General features: G+C 34.6%; 1 protein-coding gene across 1 annotated transcript in view; it reads left to right on the top strand.

Annotated features, from left to right (window-relative positions):
• The window catches only part of LOC150108353 (vezatin-like), a 181,970-nt gene that overhangs the window by 72,335 nt on the left and 88,007 nt on the right, over positions 1-21,628 (top strand). The window contains exon 6 of the mRNA XM_090415753.1: positions 2,789-2,948. Coding sequence (XP_090271879.1) covers positions 2,789-2,948 — 160 coding nt within the window. The remainder of the gene's footprint in view (positions 1-2,788; positions 2,949-21,628) is intronic.

The raw sequence follows: 21,628 nt of genomic DNA, 5'->3' as shown, positions 1-21,628 counted from the left end.
GGCATTTGTTTAAAAGTGTATGATCTAATCTTGAAGGATCCCCTATTGATCTACACTAGTAGAAGCCATACTGGCAGTTGATTTTTTAGCTTGGGGGGGGGGTTCCCAATTAGTATAGAAGTTGACTTTTAATGGATTCAGAGAACTGAAGTCAGAGCAATAATATAGTAATGGAATCTGATGATAGACTTGTCACCCTTTTTACAGATGAATAATAAGTTGGATCCACCTATTGATCTGCATCAACAGAATCCATACTGGCAGTTGCTTTTTAGTTGAAGGGTTCAGAATAGTGTAAAGAGTGATTGTTAATGGATTCAGAAATTGAAGTGAGAGTCATAATACAGTAATTTGATGTTAATTTTCTCGCTCTTCTTACAAATATGTTGGATACAGTCTAATTTGTAAATTGTAAGATAATGACCAGTGAACAAGAGAGCATACAAGGACAACACAAAACAAGTGTTAACTCTGGAGCATAGACTTTCATAACAGTGAAGTACCATTGTGAGCAGAAGATTTTTTTCTATCTAGACGGAACAAGATTTTTGAAGTTCAGTCTAGATATCTGGCATCTAGGAAAGATACCAGAAGATCTAGATCTCAACAAGATAGCAGACAAAAAAAAGATTATTCTGGTTTCTGGCAAAATCAAAGGGACATTGACAGTGCTCTCTTTGAAATTGGTAATAAAACATTAATAATGAAATAATCAGTGCAAGAATTAGAGGATTTGTTGGTTTATGGTTTTTTGATGCAAGAATTAGAGGAAAAGTAAGAAGTTGGGAGATTAGCTATTCATTAAGTAATGTTTCACTTAAATCATCTTAGTGCAGAATAGGTAGAAGCAAAGTTAAATAAATTTATGCAATTCGCTTTGCTAAGGGAAAGCAAAAAACATGATTTTTATTTAAACAGCGTACACATTTATTTATCTTTTAAAAAAGAATCTGCTTTGGACCTCTTGATAATTTAGGTGTGCTCACTAAATTCATAGAGCTCATAGGAACTTTTTGCTTGTGAATTTCATTTAGAATAGCACAAGGTGCTCTGTGTTTTCAGCTGGATCTTCTTCATAATTTGTTAGTGAGTTCACTGTAATGATGTTTTCTGTACTGAAAAGTTGACTATATAAGGTGAGAAAATGTAGTTAGGTCAGTATATTTAAGATATTTTCAGATGTCGTTTAACTTATAAGAAAATGTTTAAAAGTTTAAAAAAAAAGAGAAAAGTTTTTTCTCTTTTTTCTCTTTTCTTTCATATGATATGGCCATTTACATGAGAATTCTGCTGATGTACACAGTTTGCTTAAATACTGGTACAACTTCTGCACTTCCCACAGAATTGTGCAAACCCACTTCCGTTAGTGGCACTGTGTGCAGCTAACATTCACACGTTTATCAGTAGAGAGAGAGTTATCTAGATGTGTACGGGTTGACATGCAGCGGGCAGATTATGAGAACTGTGTAGCTGTAATAGAACTTTACATGGTTGGAATGAAGCCACCTGCTATTTTCAACATGCTTCAAACATTCAGGATCAGTAGGATGTTTGTGTAATCAGACTATTTACCATTAGAACGATATACAAGATATAGCTGATTGCCAAAGAACAGGTTGCCCATACTGTGTTAGGGTGCAACAGCTTGTGAGGGCTGTGAAGGCATGCTTCTGTCATAATCCTGTGAGAATGCAGAAAATGATGTCATGAGAGATAAGCATATCACAGAGAACAATATCACATGTACTAACTGATGACGTGGGAATAAGAGCCAATCGTTGTTCTACTCAACACTTCCTAACACCACAACTTATGTGGTGGAGGGTGATAAAATCAAAGGCACTTCTCCGACATATGTGAACAACAGACAAAGAGATATCCTCTTCACAGATGAGAAGATTTTCACCATTGAAAAGTCATTAAATCATCAAAACGATTAAGTATATGCCCCCAGATGATGCACAGTACATGCCATAGCACACAAGAATCAGAGAGGTCATCACCCTGTGTCATTGATAGTTTGATTGGGGGGGGGGGGGGTATCGAAGTTGCATTTATGCGAGAAAGGAGCCAAAACCTCCACCAAAGTTTATCAAGACACCGTGCTGGAACCTGTGGTACACCCCTGAACAACACCTTGTTTCATGGTAGGCAGCGGACCTTCCAACTGGACTCAGCTCCTGCACACAAGGCAAAGGTCACATAACAGTGGTTGGAGGTGAATGTGCCCAACTGCATATCACGATATAATTGGTTACCTGGAAGTGCTGATCTGAATCTGTTGGTCTTCAAATTAGGGTCAGAGTTAAAGAGAGTAGCCCACAAGAAACAACACCTGAGCATTGCCAGCCTGAAGGTAGATTTGGAGCAAGCAGTGACAGTGTTTCTGTTGGATGTTGTGCTTGCCATCATTAATATGTGGCCTCACAGACTTTGGGCATGCATGAGGGCAAAAGGAGGGCATTTCGAACATTGAGTGCTACTATATGCACTTTATATGTGGCTTGTACGTGCTGAAAGCTGTAAATGATTTACTGATAGATTAAAGTTTATGCACTGTTCAAGTTGTAACAGTATTTATGGCTAGACTATATTAGCTTTCAAATATTGTTTGATATTGAAGATATTGTTTCTTATTATGTGTTATTATAGTCAGGTAGACATTGCACTATTTTAATCTTTTATAATTAATTTTAAAAAATTCATTTATTTTCAGTGCTCATCTTGAAAAATGTAAGTATCTTTCAGTGAATAGTTGTCATTGGAATCATAATTTTTTTTTTTTTAGGGCCTCTCTAAGTGTTCCAACTCACAGACTAGAACTGTCTGCTGGTCTTCCATTTCATGCACCACAGCGTCAGTGTCCTGAATTAAGAGAATCTATTTTCTTATGGGCAAGAGAGAGTTTCTTAAGATATAGAGAAACAACTCTGTATCTTCTTGAATCATATCCTTAATTAGCCTACAAAATTATTAAATAAAATATTGATTGAAATTATTTTAAAGTTTGAATTTTTAAAAAATGAGTGAAAATGGTCTCATTCACAATTAGTTGTGAAAAGCTTAGCCTCTAGCTTCCTGTTTATTTTGAATTGTTTAGGGCTTTGTTGTTCAGGGCTATACTCTCCAGATCCTCCCAGGCTGAATTATTTTGCTCATTTCTGCTAAGTCCCTCTATAGACTCATTAATCAAAAAGATCAAAAGAAGACAACTTCAGTTGTCTCCACTTGCTGGATCTTCATAAAAGTAATATTACCTGGCTATCTTTACTTACTTACTGTCCTCTTCTGTCGAGGACAGGTTGAGTCTTCCATGTTTCCACAACAACCTCCAGGAGTCTCGGTTTCTTGCTTGACTGGTGAGCTGTCTATATGTTTGTAATCCAGAGTTGACCTTTATTGTTGTTATCCATTTAGTTTTTGGTTTTCCTTTTTTTTTTCTTTTATTCTTGCATATCGAGTAAGCTTGGGTAGTCTTTTTGATGGTATTCTCTCGACATGTCCGTACCACTGAAGTTGTCTTCTTTTGATCTTTTTGATTAATGAGTCTGTATATTTTAGGTCTTGTCTTAGTTTCATTTGTTTTATTTTCTGTCCATTTTGTTTTATTTATTTTTCTGAGACATTTCATCTCGAAAGCCTCCAGTTTTCATATCTCCTTCTTGAGTGTCTAGGGTTCTGAAGCATATACCACAGTGGGTATTATAATTGCATTATATAATTTTATTTTTAGAGGTTTGGAGAGTTTATTATTTTTCCAGATTTTACCTATTATCATTTTAACTTATTAAAATGATGACCATGCCGTCATTATTCTATGTTTAATAGTGGTCATGGTATCTAGGTGTTCTGTTATTACTGTTCCTAAATAGTTGAATTGTTTTACCTGTTCAATTGTTGATCCATTCAAGGAGAGGTTTAGTTTTTCTTCGTTTTTTCCAATTATCAAGATTTTTGTTTTGTCTGTATTTATGGTCATGCTGAAATTAATACAACTATCAATCTACCTTTAATAAATGGCTGTCTTTAGTAAAGATGAAATCCTTTAAATCTCAAATAATATTAAAAAGTAATTATGCATAACAATACTTCTATTTTTACACATTTTTGAATAAATGAGAATATCAGCATGTTATCTGTCACATTGTAAAAATAATCATAATTTACAATTTGGAATCTTTTTTACAACTGTTTTTATATTCTAATATATAATTAGTTTTGGTTTCCCAACACATATATTGGCACTTGCAATGTTCCCATTATTGATATTATTATTGTCAAAATGAAATGTAAACCATTTGAAAATTGATGTACTTACTAGATTCTGATAGTTGCATTAATTTCAATTTCTTTTTTTATTGTAATTTAAAATTAAGTGTTGAGATATTTGTTGTGTTTTGTTTAGGCATTCTGTTTGCACTAAGAAGACAACGTGTCAACCATTATACGTAGCTTCTTGCTTGCCATACACATGGAGTGTGTATGCTTCCTGAGGAGTTTGATGGGTGATTGATGGCTGAAAGAGAGCATTCAGTATCAGAGCAATGAGGAAAACACGTAGAGAACTAAAGGAAATTTGAGGATGGCAACCGGAGAATTTTGTTCTTAGTAAGTTTTACGTGACAGTCGGGAGAATATTAATAGAAGATTCCAAAACGAAATCATAGAACTTTGAATCCCTAAACTGGAGGAGTTGAGACTGCTAGCAAGTATTTAGTAAACAAAAGAAGATATTGCAGTCGATGTTCTAATTGAATGTCAGAGGAAATGTTGTATGGAAAGTTACATCCTCTGTCTTAAGGACACCAGATTATTATGGAAAACGTAATTGGTGAAACTTGAAACTGTAAAGTGGCTTAACATGAAGAGTTCAATTTAGATATGAAGTAGTAGAAGAAATTTCTTTCTCTGGTACAAAAAGTAGTAAATTGTGTGACAAATAGAACTACAAGAGATAAGAATATTTATACTTCAGTGAGATAGGAGAAATAATATTGTATGTTACATAAGGGAGAAAAAAAAAAGGATCCCATGGAAAGGAAGAAGAAAATGTTTTTATTTTTAGAAAGGACCTAACAAAGAAACTGACTCTGATGAATATTTTTGTTGTTGTGAAAGGTGTTTAGTCTGCTAGAAGTGATTAAGTATATGTTAAACAATCCAATAATAGAATGAGTCAGAGAATGAATGATTTTAATATTTTTGGATAAGAAAATCTCTAAGGTGTAAATTTATTTTAGAAGGCCTTGGTCCAGTTATTTTTGTAGTTATGTAATTTTTAAAAAATTTATGTAATGTTTTAGTTTCATTAAAAAATTATATATATCTTCATCGTCATCAAATTCCTGCCACTTACCCTCAAGGGGGTGTACAGGATATGACAGTACTACATGAAAAAAATGACATCATTACTAACTTCCTATCTACAATTTTCCTCCAAATCAGTCTGTTACTTGTCAAGACTCCAATATTATCAGCTCTTATATTTCTATTGTCTAAGGCACTTTGTACCGTATCAATCCACCTACATCTTGGTCTTCCTCTGGGTCGTTTTGCTGCCAACTTTACAAAGAACACTTGTTTTGCTAATATTTCTTCGCCCATTCTGTTTAATTGACCATACCACCTGAGATTAGCTCTGCTAACGCATTCCTGGATGTTGACAATGTCAAGTTCTTTCCTAATATCCTCGTTTTTAATATGATATTGCCATTGATGCCATCTGTTCACGCCTATAATCTTTCTCAGGACTCTCTTATCTGCAGTCTCTAGTCTTTGGTCAAGTGTTTTACTTCTGACCCAGCTCTCATATCGATAAGTTAAAACTGGTTTGAACACTGTCTTGTATACAGCTAATTTAGTGTTCCGACTAATTTCTCTCTTATTCCATATGAATTTATTCAATTGACTTCCTACCATACCAGCTTTGCTGATTCTGTTGTCTATTTCTATATTTAATTTACCATCTTCAGTAAAAATGGTGCCTAAGTAGCTGAAATGTTTTACTTGTTCCATCAGTTCTCCATTCACAACACAGTTGACATTTTCAATGATTCTGCCTATTTTCATTGTCTTTGTCTTTTTATTGCTGACCTTCATACCATATCTATTACAACAACTATTCAATTTAGTCAGAGAATCTTGCAGACTTGTAGCGGATTTATTTAGAAGTATAACATCATCTGCATAAAGCAAAGAGCAGACATTAACACCTCCAATTTTGATATCATGTTTAATACCACTTTCCTTCATAATGTGATCCATTTAGATAATGAATAACAGAGGGGATAATGTACATCCTTGTCTCACACCAGATTTAACATTAAACCATCTTCCTGTACTTCCTTCAATTCTAACTGCTGACTTACAACTCAAATAAAGACTAAGTATTGCTTGATATAATGCCCCATTGACATCATATAACTGTTGCGTATTGAATAGCTTCTCTCTTGGCACCTTGTCATATGCCTTTTCCAAATTGACAAAACTTAAATACAGATCTCTGTTATATTCCCATGCTTTCTCGACTATTTGTCGTAAAGTGAAGATCTGATCCTGACAGCCTCTATTTGGCCTGAATCCAGTTTGTTCCTCACCAAGCTTTTCTTCCACAATTCTTCTCCACCGTTTCTCAAGTATACTTGCTTAGATCTTCCCAGGAAAACTCAGTAGGGAAATACCTCTGTAATTCTCACATTCAGTTTTATTTCCCTTTTTATATATGGGTACTATTAGAACTCTACTGCAATCATCGGGAATTCGTCCCTCTGGCCAGGCTTTCTGAACTATGCAGTGCAGCCACTGTAAGACTTTTATACCACCATACTTAAGCATTTCTGGTCGAAGATCATCTACTCCTGCTGCCTTTCCACATTTCAAGATTTTGATGGCTTTTTCTACTTCAAGTATGGATATGTATTCCTGACTGCATGCCTGGTCATTGTTTTTTACCACTGTGCTGTCATCACTGCTTGTTTCATTTAGCAGTTTTTCAAAGTAATTACTCCATACTTCAAAGATATCTTTTTCTCCCATTTTCATGACTCCTTTATCATCTCTAACTCCTTTTACAGCACTCTTTCCTCCATTCCTAAGCTTCTCCAACAACCTCCAGAATATTTTTCCACCTTCTTGATATTTATTTTCTATATTCTTGCCAAACTCCTCCCATGACTTTTGTTTAGCTAGTTTTACACAGTGTTTAGCATTCTTGCATTTGTCTCTGTATTCTCTAAGAGCACAAGCTGACTTATTTGCCAGGAACTTTTGATATGCTTTCTTCTTTTCCTTCACTGCCTCTTTAACTTCCTGTGTCCACCAGGGAGTTCTGATTTTTTTATCCTTGCAGATAACCTCACCACATGCCTCTCTGGCAGAATCAATCAATGTTTTCTTCAGAGTTTGTCACTGAATCTCCAAAGTTTGATTCCTGTTCTCAAACTCTTTCATTTTTTCTTCAATAATCTTTGTGTATTTTAGTCTACAGTTCACATCTGAGAGCTGCTCAACTTTTATTCGCTTTAAAACTTTCTTACATGTTATTCTTTTCGATATGAAATTCAATTTTATTCTGCTCAAGACTAAATAGTGATCACTTCATATTTTCAAATCCTCTGTACACTCTGGTGTCCTGCACTAGGGAGAAAAGATCACTATCAACAATAACATAGTCAATGAGACTTTTCTTATTCCTAGCCTCTTCTCTCCATGTGAATTTGTGCACATTTTTATGTTGGAACATGTTGTTAGTAATAACCAGTCCATGTACTGAGCAGAAATCCAACAGGTATTTGGCATTATTATTAGCTTTGCTCTTTTCTCCAAATTTTCCCAAAATATTTTTGTGTCTCACAGTCATTTCCTACTCTGCTATTTAGATCCCCAACAAAGACCAACTTTTCCTTTTTCATTGTGTCAGTTGCTTTTTCTAAAGGCTCAAAAAATTTCTCCACTTCTACCTTAGTAGAACCTTCTGTGGTACCATAGGCACAAATAAGTCTCATTGTCCAGTTCCCCATTCTCATATTTGCCCACAAAACTCTACTTTACTCTACTTGAGACTGGCTGCCATTCAAGAAGATTAGCCTCGTATTTTGTGTTGAATACTATGGCTACTCCTTCTTTTCCTTGATTGTCATTGCCTGAATATAACATTTTGTATTTATTGCTCAGAAAGATCTGACCAGTTTTTGTCTTTTTTGTTTCAGTCACCCCTATTATGTCGATCTGGTACTTATCTAATTCCTCTGCTAGGGTTCATTTCTTTGCTATTCAGGCTTCTCATGTTGATAGTACCAATCTTTAACTCTGGTGATGTTGAGTTGGGTTTGTTTTCAGATTTGTTCCAGTAGCTGACTTTTCGCTGTTCACCCTGGTACCCTGGCGAAAACAATGGGGACCTTGTTTAACCGGGCAACGCCCCAGCCAGCATGAAATTTTGTCATGTTGTACCACATTTTTTATTTTGGTTTAACCAATAGGAATACAATTTGGTCGGCTAGATCCCAAATTGCCAGCGCGTCATCGTTCGTTCAGTATCCAAATAGATACCCAACAGGGTGGACCACGAGAAGGTGAGGATTGGACATTAGGTCAGAAGCCCTGGTTGGTTCTCTGCATTACTTTAAAGGCTATGTGGAGGTCTCCTCTCAGTTATACAGCTTTGATTCTTAAACAATCCCAAATTATATATATATATATATATATATATATATTTTTTTTTTTTTTTTTTTAATTTGGTCTTGAGTCGGATTTTAGGATTTTCCAGATTCTAAAGGAAATAGTTAAAAATCATTGCACCAAAAGGAATTAAAGTTGTGTATATAATAAGAAAAAATGATAAAATAAACAAATAATGCAGCTGACAGTTTTCTTAAATAACTGGAACAGCTGGTTACAGAAATTAATAATGAAATAAACAATTACTGTTGCAACACGTGAACCTTTTGGTATTTGTATGTTGTTTGTAACTCTGGATCAAATATAGATGTGCACCAGAACTGACTCCTATCCTATTTGGTCTGTATATACTCTTTTACTTCATTGATGTCTATCCCACAGCCTAGAAATTGACCTGTATTTAACCCATTCCTAAGAAGGGCGACAAATCACTCCATAAAACTACCACACTATCTTGCTCACCTCGATCCTATCTAAAGTAATGGAGAGAAAACCATCAATTCCCAACTCCTACATTACCTCGAAGGTATCCAGCTAATGAATGGCCAAAAGTATGGATTCTGTCGCTGCTGATCAGCAGGGGATCTGCTCACATATATCACCCATCTCTGGATAAATGCCATGGAGAAATTTGGGAATCTCACATGGTTATACATCTCCAGAGCTTTTGACAGGATCAGCTTACTAAGCAAACTCCCATCATTTGGTTTCTCTCTCTCTCTCTCTCTCTCTCTCCAGACTTCTACAGTTGGATTGCTAGCTTTCTGTCTGGATGCACACTATATGTGATGGTGGATGGTTCCTTATCCGCTCACCATTCAACTAATGCTAGAGTTCGACAGAGTTCTGTTCTCTTACCCAACCCTCTTCCTTCTGTATATCATTTTTTTTTTTTAAATAACGAAACCTGTGGTGCGATCATAATTAAAAGAAACACACGTATTAACCACAATTAAATAATTTTCACTGTGGTTAATACGCGTGTTTCTTTTAATGACTTTTGTATATCAGTTTCCTGCTTCAGTTGATCTCCAACCCAATACACAGTTTTGCAGATGACAACACATTGCACTCCTCTCTTTCATTTGATAAACCTTACTCTACACAACTCATCTTAGCCTACAGAACATCAACCACCACTGCCCTCAATTCTGATCTCCAAACCATCAGATGACCTTGTCAATTTCAATGCTATGAAAACCCAGTTCTGTCTTATTTCTCACAAAAAAGAACCATTTTCTCCCAATATTTTTGATAACACTCAAATTTCCAGACAAGATAACTTTCTCTTCTTGGAATCACCCTGACATCAATCCTCTCCTGGCATAAAAGCATCACAACCATTGCATCCTCAGCTTCTAAAAACTAGGATTTCTCTTTTGCTCAAGATGTACTTCACCTCTGAACAGCTATTAATCTTATATAAATCACAAATCTACCCAGCTGTTGAATACCTCTCATATTTGGAGTGGGGCCCCCTAAGAGCTCCCTCGAAGTGCTTGATTCAAAACACAAGAAGAAAATTAGATTGATTAATAACCCATCTCTTACCAACTCTCCTCCCACTTTCACACAGACATTTGGCTTCTGCAATATGTGTATTCTATAAATATTTCAATGGCAAATGTTCATCTGAAATAGCATCAATAATTTCCTCCACTTTGTGTCAAGTCTGTTGGAACACGTGCAGCTGCTTCACAACATCCCTTTACAGTACACCTCGAAACCAACAGAACAAGTTTCTTTTTGTCCTCCTTCATTCCTACTGCTCTATTGTAAAACAGTCTCCCCCTCCGATGTGTTTCCCAAGGAATACAATATACAAACTTTTAAATAAAATGTAAACAAGCTTCTCCTTTCCCAACCCACCTCTCGTGTATGGGTTCAACATTAAAAGATATTTTTAAGAAAAGAAAATTGAAATAGTTTTCCTTCACCAAAATTCATATTTGGTATCTTATTTTAATATCATTAATCAGTTATTTTGACTCTTAAGCAATCACTTAAGGAGTTTGTTAGAGGTCAAAGCTACATAACTGGGAGAAAAACCTCCAGATAACCTTTAAGAAGTATGGAAAACTGATCGGGTTTCTTACCTAATGGACAATCACCTTATGATCTAGTCTGTTAGTGGGTATCTACAATAACTGACCATATTGTGTTCTGTATGAACTTAAAGCAAAATTATGATACAACATAATGAAATATCTTTCCACTCTGAAGGTGATTGTCTGGTTAAACAAGTCCCCATCCGTTTTCGAAGAGAGAACCAGCATAAACAGTGAAAAACATCAACTACTGGAACAAACTCAACCGCTGCAAAATTTGAGATAAGCAAAAACAAATTAAGAAAAATAAAAGTGGAACTGAGCCTCCGTAGCTCAGTTGATATAGACAAAGCCCTTTGGTCAGAAAGACCTGGGTTAGATTCCCATCAGTGACATGAGAACCTTTATCTGGTCTCTTTTGACTAAAGGTGAGTTAGCTGGTTTCATACAGAGGTGGGGGGGGGAGGTCATCCGAAAACTCAGGTTTTTCGTCCTCCAGAATAGGCAAACCCGCCCCCGTGCTCCTACATAAGCTTCTACAGCCATAGGACACCTCCAGGAGTAACCAACCTATTCCATAGGATTTCGGTTCCGAATGCCTACACGGTAAAATGTGTATTCTATGTGTGAGCATAAATTAGGATAGGATAGGGGAAAATGGAACTGGCAGAAGAACCAGAAAAGTATGTGTCTACATAAATTGGTGTTACCAAGATGAATAGGAGGAATAAAGCAGTTGAGATTCACTAAATAATTATAGTTCACTAAGTAACTATACGATATAATTTTTAGCCAATAGTGATCAGTTGTTATTTTTAAGCAGTAGAAATAGCAGTTGCATTAAACACTAAACACAGAGATAAGCTTATTGAATGACACAAAATTTTAAGTATGGTAACATGGTAAAACATCAAAATGGGAAATTGGACAGTGAAAGTGATTTATGCTTGTGGTCCCACAGAGTGCTCTGCTAAAGAGGAAGTAGAAGAATATTTTGAGATTAGAGAAGGCAGCTAACATAAAGGTAAAACTGTTCCCTATTGTAGATTATAAAGCAGAGTAAAAAGTGAATACCAGAAATCCAGAAACATTTGGGAAAATTTGAAGAAAAGATCAAAGCTAATAATGATAATAAGCACCTGTTGGATTTCTATTAAGGGCATGGACTAGCCATTTCTAATACCATGTTCCATAATGAAAATGTAAAATTCTATGTGGAGAAGATACACAAGAAATAAAGTCTTATTGTATTATTGTTGTAAGTGATATAAGCACACTGGTTCAGGATCCAAGAGCACATAAGTGATTTGAAATAGGAAGGGATTGCCAGTTTAAACAGGATAAAAATGAATATCATATTAAAAACAAAATATGTAATAAGAAAGTTTTAAAAAAGAATAAGTGTAGCAGCTTTCAGAAGTGAATTTTAGACTCAAATATATAAATATTATTATATTGTTATTAAGAGAGACCTCAAGGGAGTTAGGGACTCATCGATGGAGGCTACATATCACCTGCAACATCTGTCATACTGTTTCTTGAATTCATTCACATGACCTGCACTTACAACAACCAAAGACAGTCCATTCCAATCACACACCACTCTATGAGAGAGTGGTGTGTGATTGGAATGTAGAATCTATCTCTCATCCCCTTTTTTTCACTACATTCATTCTCAACTTCCATGAACTCCCTCTCATCCTCTTTCCACCCTCCCCAAAATGAAAAATTATGTAACTTGACAAATAAGAAAGTAACACACGATATTAGTTAATCTAAGATGTATTTAACTTAAATATATATTTTATTGGTATAAAATTTTTGCCTAGCATCAAGTGCATCTTCAGTATAACTTTCAAATTAAACAGTAAGAACAGAAACTGGTAGATTCAACAATGAAACACACAAACTGCACTTATGTGATATAGAGCATCATGGTTAATTGCATAAGGTTCTAGTAAAGTTCCACGAGCCAGAACTCTCAAAACTTGCAGAACGTACTATCACCACCAGACATCAAATTCTTTGGAAGAAACTTAAGATTCTCTATAAAAGTTTAATTTCTTAGAACATGTATACAAAGAAATTAAATGAAAAATGATAAGAAATTATACCCCTGTTTAATCCTTTATCCAAGTGTAAGCAAACAAAGTTGCACATGGAATTTCTTCATAACTAGGTTACTTGTATATAGAAGCTAATGACTTCACATTAATTGCCTTATTAACCCGTTATCCAAAGCACATGAGACCTTGCTATATCGACTGAATGTAAATTCGGTCGATATAGCAAGGTCTTGCTATATCGACCAAATTTACGTTTAGTCGATATAGCAAATGGACTTGCGTATCCCACTTATGAGAAATAGTTCTTCACAAGTTCCAGAATTAATTAAAATTTTTATTTATATTTATTTATTATTTTTCTTTCTTTATTTTTGAAATCTCTTCTTAAAGTTATTTTTTTTAGACCTTTATTTTAATTAGACCACGTACGTGCATGTTGTGCATTTCATTGTTGAATCTACATTGTTTAATCTGAATGTCATACTGAAGATGCTCTTAATACCAGAGCTGAAATTTATTATTTTTATTATCCTAAAGACTCCATGGAGTCCAAGACTCATCTATGAGGCACCTTTTGTAATGCACTGCCTGAGAGTTCACAAACTCTCTATGCAAGAAACTTGCTTCTCACTACCTTGCTCATGCCTTCCTTATATAGATTCCAGGGATAATCTCTTGTTTTCACTAATCTTTCGCCATTTTATGAAAAACCTCTTCAATATTAATCCTATAACAACTCCTTACCAACTTGTATCTCTATCATATCACCTCCTCTTCCTTCTATCCTTGACTCTGCAAATTGTATTGTCTCAAACTTTCTTCATAATCAACATTTCAAAGATCAAAAACTACTTTTGTCAATCACCTCTCGACCCTCTTCATCCTTTTGAAAACCAGGTGATCAAATCTGTGCATGGTAGTCTATATATGGCCTAATCACAGCCTTATACAGTGGAATAAAAATCTCCTTACTTCTACAAGTCCATGTCCTCTGCATCATTCACAGAATTCATTATGTTGTCCTCGCAATTTTGGCAATGTGTCCTCTAAATTTTAGATCCTTATCCACCATCACCCCCAAGATCTCATATTTCCTCCACGTCCAGCAGTATATATATCCCCACAAGCGTAAATTCCACATCCCATCTTTGTTTCCCAAATTTCAGACCTTACATTCTGCAACATTGAACTAGCATCCCCCATTCCTGTGCCCATTCACCCAATCTATTCAAGTCTTCTTGTAAGGCCACAACATCTACTCTACTCCTCATAGTTCATCCCAACTTTGAATCATCTGCAAACAACTGTATATTCCATTCAAATCTTCCCCAATATCATTATCATGCAGGTTAAACAGCAATGATCCTAAAACAGGCCCTCGAGGCACACCACTAGTGACTTTCCTCTTCTGGGATATTGGTGCCCTATACACAACTTTCTGATACCTATCAGATGGCCAATCTCTAATCCAAAGCACTAGTCTAATATCCATCCCCATCTGCTTTAGTTTGACTATCAACTTATCATGTAGTAATCTATCAAAAGCCTTTGCATTATCTAAGTACACTACTGTGTATCCATCTCCTTTGTCCAATGAAGCTGTCTCCATATTGTAATAAGTAAGTAGATTACTAAAACATGACCTCCCTTTAGCAAATCCATGCTATCTATCAAAGATAATACCATTGTTGTCAACACTCAACACCAGGTTGAGTGTCTTGGATTTGATCATGTCATCAGAAGATGTTAAAAATAATCTTAAAAAAGTTTTAAGAGGATCTTAATAATATCTTTTAATGTTGAGCTCATACATGAGAGGTTGGTTAATCAACCTAGTATAGGCCAACAGATTGGCCTATAATTTGATGCTTGAATTCTCTCACCTTCTTTATAAAGTGGTACAATCTTGTCTTCCTTCTACTCCTTTGGAATTTGGTCCAATTTAAGACTTATATTAAACAAATATGTCAAGGCAGGTGTCAATTCCTGCGCATTCCTTCAAAATATGTGGTGATATATCATCCCCAATGCCTTATTAATATCAAGTTTGCTTAATTCCCCATGTACCTCAAGCTCTCCATGATGTCACATTCATAAGGATGAAAGACCTTTATGAACTGTACATTAAATATCTCAACTATATCCTCTGCAGCAGTTGACCTTATGTCATTTTTTTCAGTCAATGCCATCCCACCATAATCATTCTATTTTTGCTGCCTACATATCAAAAAAAACTGTCTAGGATTTTTTTGGTTTCATTGGCTAACTATTGCTGCTCATGCCAAACTTTTGCTACCCCTTACCAACCAAGTTGCCCTTCCTTGCTGTTCTTTGTATTCCTCATGGAATTGATCATTACCACTCCTCTTATGTTGTCTCCATAATGCTTTTTCCTCCTTATTTGAAGCTTGATTTCTTCATTCATCCATTTCACACTACCTTATCTAACCTTCTGATCTCTTCATTCATCCATTTCACACCTACCTTATTTAAACTTCTGCTCTTGGAATACATTTAGACATTCCTTCTACTAGACAGTTCTTGAATATCACCTAAGCAACATTGATCTCCTTTCAAGCCAACTTCTCATTCCATGCTACACCTGCAAGCTCTCTCCTGAGCTTCTCATAATCACCATCCTTGTACTTCCACATATACCCTTTCCTCACGAAAGTCCTCACATGGTTAGCAACCACCCAGGTAATCACTTCATGGTCACTCTCACCAGCTGGAGAGAGATTTGACACCTCATTTATAATAACATCCTCTGATGACATGATCAAATCTAAGACTCAATCCTCGTGTGCTATCTGTTACATCAGGGTTTCTCAAACGTTTTCTATGATGGAAAACTTCACAAATCCTGAAATGTTCATGGAACACCTTGGTTATTTTGTAATGTAATAATTAATTGGTAATTTAGCTTATTTTATTGTTAATTAATAATTGATAATTAATTAATAATTAATTAAACATCAATTAAACCATCATTGAATTAATTTATGCTGATTTTCATTGACATATCCCATTCTGATCACCAAAAATTTATAATATTATAAGTACTTACGAGTGAATGCAGACTTTTTCTCCTGTGTACTGATTTTGTAGGTTAGGTAAATATAAATAAAATAAATGAGTAAATCTAAGCGTTAAAGAAAAAACAATCATTTATTGTCAAATGTTAATTAGTAAAAACAAAACACATAAAAATAGTAAAACGTATATTGCAAATTAAGTTCTTAATGACGCTGATGTTTTTGGGTCTTTGAATTACAAATTCTTTTGATATCAGGTACAATATTAGAAAGTTGAATTCTCATATTTGGTGTAGCGTCGAATCTGTTCCTGGACTTTGATTTGGTTGCAGCATAATATGAAAATCCTGCCTCGCATAAATATGTCGTTGTAAAAGGAAGTAAAACAAGAATAGCTAGTTTTGACACGCTTGTCCAGAAATCATTTATTGGCAGTTCCTTGTATTTTTGTTTTAAATCAGAGTCACTAATTAAGTCAATTAGATTTTCATAGTCACTCGCGCTGAAGCCTGCTGGCTTAGCTGTTACTGTAAATGGATTCAGAACCCAGGAATTGTCCTCACTGGATTTTGGAAAATATTGCAAAAGGATTGATTGCAAGTCATGCAAGTGTTCTAAAATTATGTTAGATACTTCTTCATTTACTTTAGAATTTATTTCAGTCAAAAATTCATGCAAGGCGGGAAAACAATCAAAATTATTCTGTTCAACTGTAGAAATCCAGAATTGCAACTTCTTATCAAAAGATGCAATTTTATCTCTTGTATTAAAAATTGTAATATTCTTTCCTTGTAATGATAAGTTAATTTCATTGCACTTTGTACAAATATCTGCCAGATACGCAAGACTCATCAACCATGAAGAATTTCTTAATAATTCAATAAAATTTTGTCCTAAATTATGTGACATCAAGAAGACCATTAACTCACTACAAAGTTCAAAAAGCCTCAATAATGCTTTTCCTCTGGATAGCCATCTCACTTCAGTATGTAATAAAAGTGCATTATGTGCACTACCCATTTCATCGCACAAAATTTTAAATAATCTGGATTGAAGTGGTCGAGATTTTACATAGTTGATAATTTTTTCGGCTTCATCTAAAATAGTTTTTAAATATGTACGAATTTTTTTTGTTACTAGTGCTTGTCTATGCAAAACGCAATGACTTTTGGTGGCTCTTGTAGCTACTTGCAGGATACGTGTTACAACTCCCTTCATCTTTCCTTCCATTGCTTGAGCACCATCTGTATAAATATCAATGCACTTCTCCAAACCGATTTCCTGTTTTGTAATATAATTATTAATACAGTTGAATATATCTTCTCTGGTAGTTTTTTCTTGTAGATATTCGCACATGAGTAAATCTTCTTCAATACTTTTATCAAATATGTAACAAACAAACACTAGTAATACAGCAAGTCCTGCGACATCTGCAGATTCATCCATCTGCAATGAATATTCACTGCAGTCTAAGTCGATGAATTAGCTATTTTTCTAAGTCAGCAGAAAGATCTTTGATGCGGTGTGAAACAGTATCATTTGATAATTGTACTGCATCTATTATTTAGCAACCTGCTCGTTTAACATGCATGATACAATATCTTTCACACAAGACTTAATGAGCGTCTCACCAATTGTATGAGCTTAACCATGAAGTGCAATGCAGTAACTCATGCGAAAAGACGCCTCTGTTGTATTTTCAGTTGTAGCAATTGTAGCCATTTGAAGTTTAGATTTTTCTAGCGAGTCACGTCATCTCTTAAAAAAAAATGTATATCTTTTCCTTTGTAATCAGTGTGTTTCATTTCGAAGTGCCTACGAAATTTAACTGGAGCCAAAGAACTGTTTACTAGTATTTTAGTACATAAAACATCAAGAGCATGTGTATTGTCAATACACGTGAATCCATAATTTAAATAATTTTCATGGTACTTCCGTTTTGGTCTGTTCTTAGATGACTCTTGTTCTTTAATATTAGTTTTTGAAGAAACCACAGTTTGCAATTCCATATCTTCTCAAATCATACGAGTAGATGTGTGAACAGAAGTACTTGCTCCTCCTTGTGTTAAAGTTCCTGTCTTTAAAAAAGAATCCATGGGTATTTTTTCAATAATATTCAATTCCAATATTTGTCAGAGCTATAATAAAAACAAATAGAATTTTGTTGTAAAGGTAATTTTAGTATGAAAAGCAATAAGATTATAAATAAGAAATGTCGAATAATATAAAAGTAAATGAATAATGCAAAATAGTAAAAAAAGACTGCAACACACAAAAATAAATATGAATTGTAACAATACTTGTAAGAAAAGTACTAAACCATATCAAATAATGTAAAAGCAATTGTAATAAGGATGATTTGATAAAATGTTCAGTAACAAAAATTAAACTGTTCGAAATAAATCAGATATTAATTATAAAATTAGTTAAAAGAGTAAGAAGAATTCTTTTTTTAAAAGTCGCCTCGCCTACTCCCTATATACGGGAATAAAAAGCCGTTAGCTGATTTTTTTTTTTTTTTCCCGAGGGCCTGGTCCCAACAAATTTACTCGTAAATACCTTTCCAAATTTTTTTTGAAGTTCATACATTACATAAGTATTAATAATTAATTATGGCATAATCATAAAGAGTATTAGTATACTTATGTATATGGTCTAGCATGTTGACAAATATAAATTACATTTAAATTAGTTATCAATTACTGGACTAATGAAATGTTGTAGCATATCTTGGTTTATTCAGGCAAACATCATTAAATTAATTTGTGCTGATTTTCATTTACATATCCCATTCTGATCACAAAATATATTTATAATATTATTATAAGTACTTACGAGTGAATGCAGACTTTTTCTCCCGTGTGCTGGTAGTTTTCCCCTCCTTTTGTACATCCTGGAGATCTTTGTAGGTTTCAGGTGGATGACTCACTATCTGTTCCATCACAGACACATTCAATAAGAGATTTCCTAATACCAAAATTAAACCAAGTGCCTTGTCTCTTATTCATATCAGAACTCTGTATTCCTATTACTTTTAAAAAAATCATGGCACTCTAGTTTCAGAACAAGCACTTACACACTGCAATACGAACTTGCGAAGAAAGTATTCAGTAGTAATAGATTTGAGAACCGGATACAGACTACCTTGATCTTCAATTTCAGTGGAAAAATTTTCTTTATACTTCCTCGCTGATGGGTCACTGATATTTGCAACGCAGATGTTATTTCGTTCAGTTTTGAGACCATGCTGTCCATTGTTGTAATCGGCTTGCAGGCAATTTTTACGATCAGTCATAAATGGTGGTATTCTCTTTCCCGATTGCTGAAAGATTTCAATGTGTGAAAATTAACGATAATTCATGAATACTTCATGTTTAAAAATATGCTGCTTGGTCACTGACATTTGGTACACAGATGTCATTTCCTTCAGTTTTGAGAACAGAAGATATAACACCAATTGTTTTAATGGGCTTGCAGGCAATTTTTATGACCTGTCATAAACATCAGCATTCCCTCTCCCAAGTTGAAAGGTTTCGATGTGTGAAAATTAATGATATACAGATGTTATTAGGTGTTCTGGGTCTGAGCTTTTCGACATATTCACGAATATTATTCTCCTCAGAATATTTTTACTATGAAATATTTATTCATGAAAAATGCTTAGAAAACTAAAATGACAAATTTCAGAACTTCTCGCGGAACACAGTTATTCAGGATTTGTTTACAACTGCTAACACAGTGTAAACAAATCCCAAATCTCCACAATTTTGGAAAGCTACTCACACATTTGAGATGGCTTGCCTAAATACTCTAATTAATTATGAATTTTCTTGTGTCTCTCTCTCTCCTAGGTATTTTCATAGACAACATTCTAATAAACTGGCCACTATCATTCCTCCACTTTCTTCTAAGACTATAAGAACACATGACTGTTGGCCAAGATTGTTGGCTATAGTTTTGCAACTTTTCATGTGAGTTTGATGTTTAAAAAAAAAAAAATTAAATTAAAAAGCTGATTTCATATTACCTATACCATGATAATTTTAATTACATACGTATTTATCTTACTGGCAGTTCATTATCAATTTACCAAAGAAAGATGTTATTTTTTAGGAAGTTATAGTTCTAAACAGGTTACTGTAAAATTGGATAAACTTGGCATACCATTCCTTATAATGAGAAACAGTGGAAAATAACATTAGAAATGATAACTGACACTGGATTTAATAGGGTGGGATAATATACATTGTTAAACCAACTAGTTTTACCACATATTCTAGTAGCTTCTTCTGGGATAGGAAGAACAAAAAATACAATAAGCAGTAAACATGGACAATTATATAACTGAAACTGAACATGTAGAAACTGTTATACAAAACTAAAAAAAGAAAGGAAACAGGCGGAGAGGGAAGCTAACACGGATCAGTCATTGTTCAATAGGTATGCATGATAGTTGGCAGAAAAGTTCAAGTATGATTCATGGAAAAATCTTTCTCTCAAAATCGCCAATCTGCTGAAATCTCATGACATAAGAATAGTTTTCAAACCCATTGTGACTATACAAGTTCTGTTACATTTGCTTAAGAACCACAACCCTTTCAACAAACATCTTGGAATTTACAATATTCCACGTTCTTTGTAACCTTGCTTACATAGAGCAAACATCTAGAAGTTTGGAAATTAGACAAAAAGAGCATATTAGAGATGTTAATAACAACAGAGAAGACAGGTCAGGCCTGCCTTTCCACTTCTCCCACATTCATCACAATACTGAATGGGACAAGAGCTCCATGCCTTGCAGGCACTACAGTTGTCTTCTATGTAACATCAAAGAGTCTACGATGGTTATCCACTTGCAAGACAAATTCAAGAAACCAGGGGATGATTTTATGTGATATTTGGAAGTCACTTATTAGATCTTTCCATGCATCACACTTTAACTTTTCTGCCAACTATCATGCTTAGCTACTGAACAAACTGACTCGTGTCAGTTTGTTCAGTATCCTCTCCACTCTTTTTTATTAATATATAAGTGTTCCTACATGTTCGTCGGCCTGGTTGCCCGAATGGTTAGTGTATCCACTCTCTAGCCAAGAGGCTGTGAGTTTGAATCCCATGTAGACATGGATGTTTGCGATTGTCTTCCACCTTCATACATTCATTCACCCAAGTATAGATATACTCCTCCAATATAAACTGGGTCACCATTTAAGTAGTAGATTCAAACCTCCCTCAATGGGAGAGGCCTTCACCCTGCAGTGGGTAGAAAAATAGGCTATTCATCATCCTACATGTTCAATTTTAGTTATGTAATGGTTCATGTTTATCACTTATTGTATTTTTTTGTTTTTCCTAACCCAGATGCCACTAGCATATGTGGTGAAACTAATTGGTTTAGTTATCTATATTATCACAACCTATTTGAATTTAATAAAACTCAGTGTTAGTTATCATTTTTCACATTCGTTTTTTGGTCAAAAAATCTACACGAACACACTTGATGAGGAAGTAAAAAGAATGGTGCATAAACCAGAACAATTAAAATACAAGAAAGCCAGACTTCTGAATCAACTTACATTTCTGAAATGATGGTGGGACAATAATATAATTCCAAAGTTTTTACATTTCAAAGAACATTTTCATTCTAAGAGAGTTAAACAGATCTATCAAAAAACATTGTTTGCCCCGTTATACAAGAGAATATAATCCACAAGGTATGCACTGAACCAAGTTGATTCATTTTGTCTTTACTTGCATTATACTCTAACTGCATAGATGCTGACCTGTGGTCTTGTTTAGA

This window comes from Typopeltis vanoorti, chromosome 3 (assembly GCF_054136105.1).
Source record: "Typopeltis vanoorti isolate ZY-2024b chromosome 3, IOZ_Tvanoo_1.0, whole genome shotgun sequence".
Lineage (NCBI taxonomy): Eukaryota > Metazoa > Arthropoda > Arachnida > Uropygi > Thelyphonidae > Typopeltis > Typopeltis vanoorti.
This window is presented reverse-complemented; position numbering and strand designations above follow the sequence as displayed.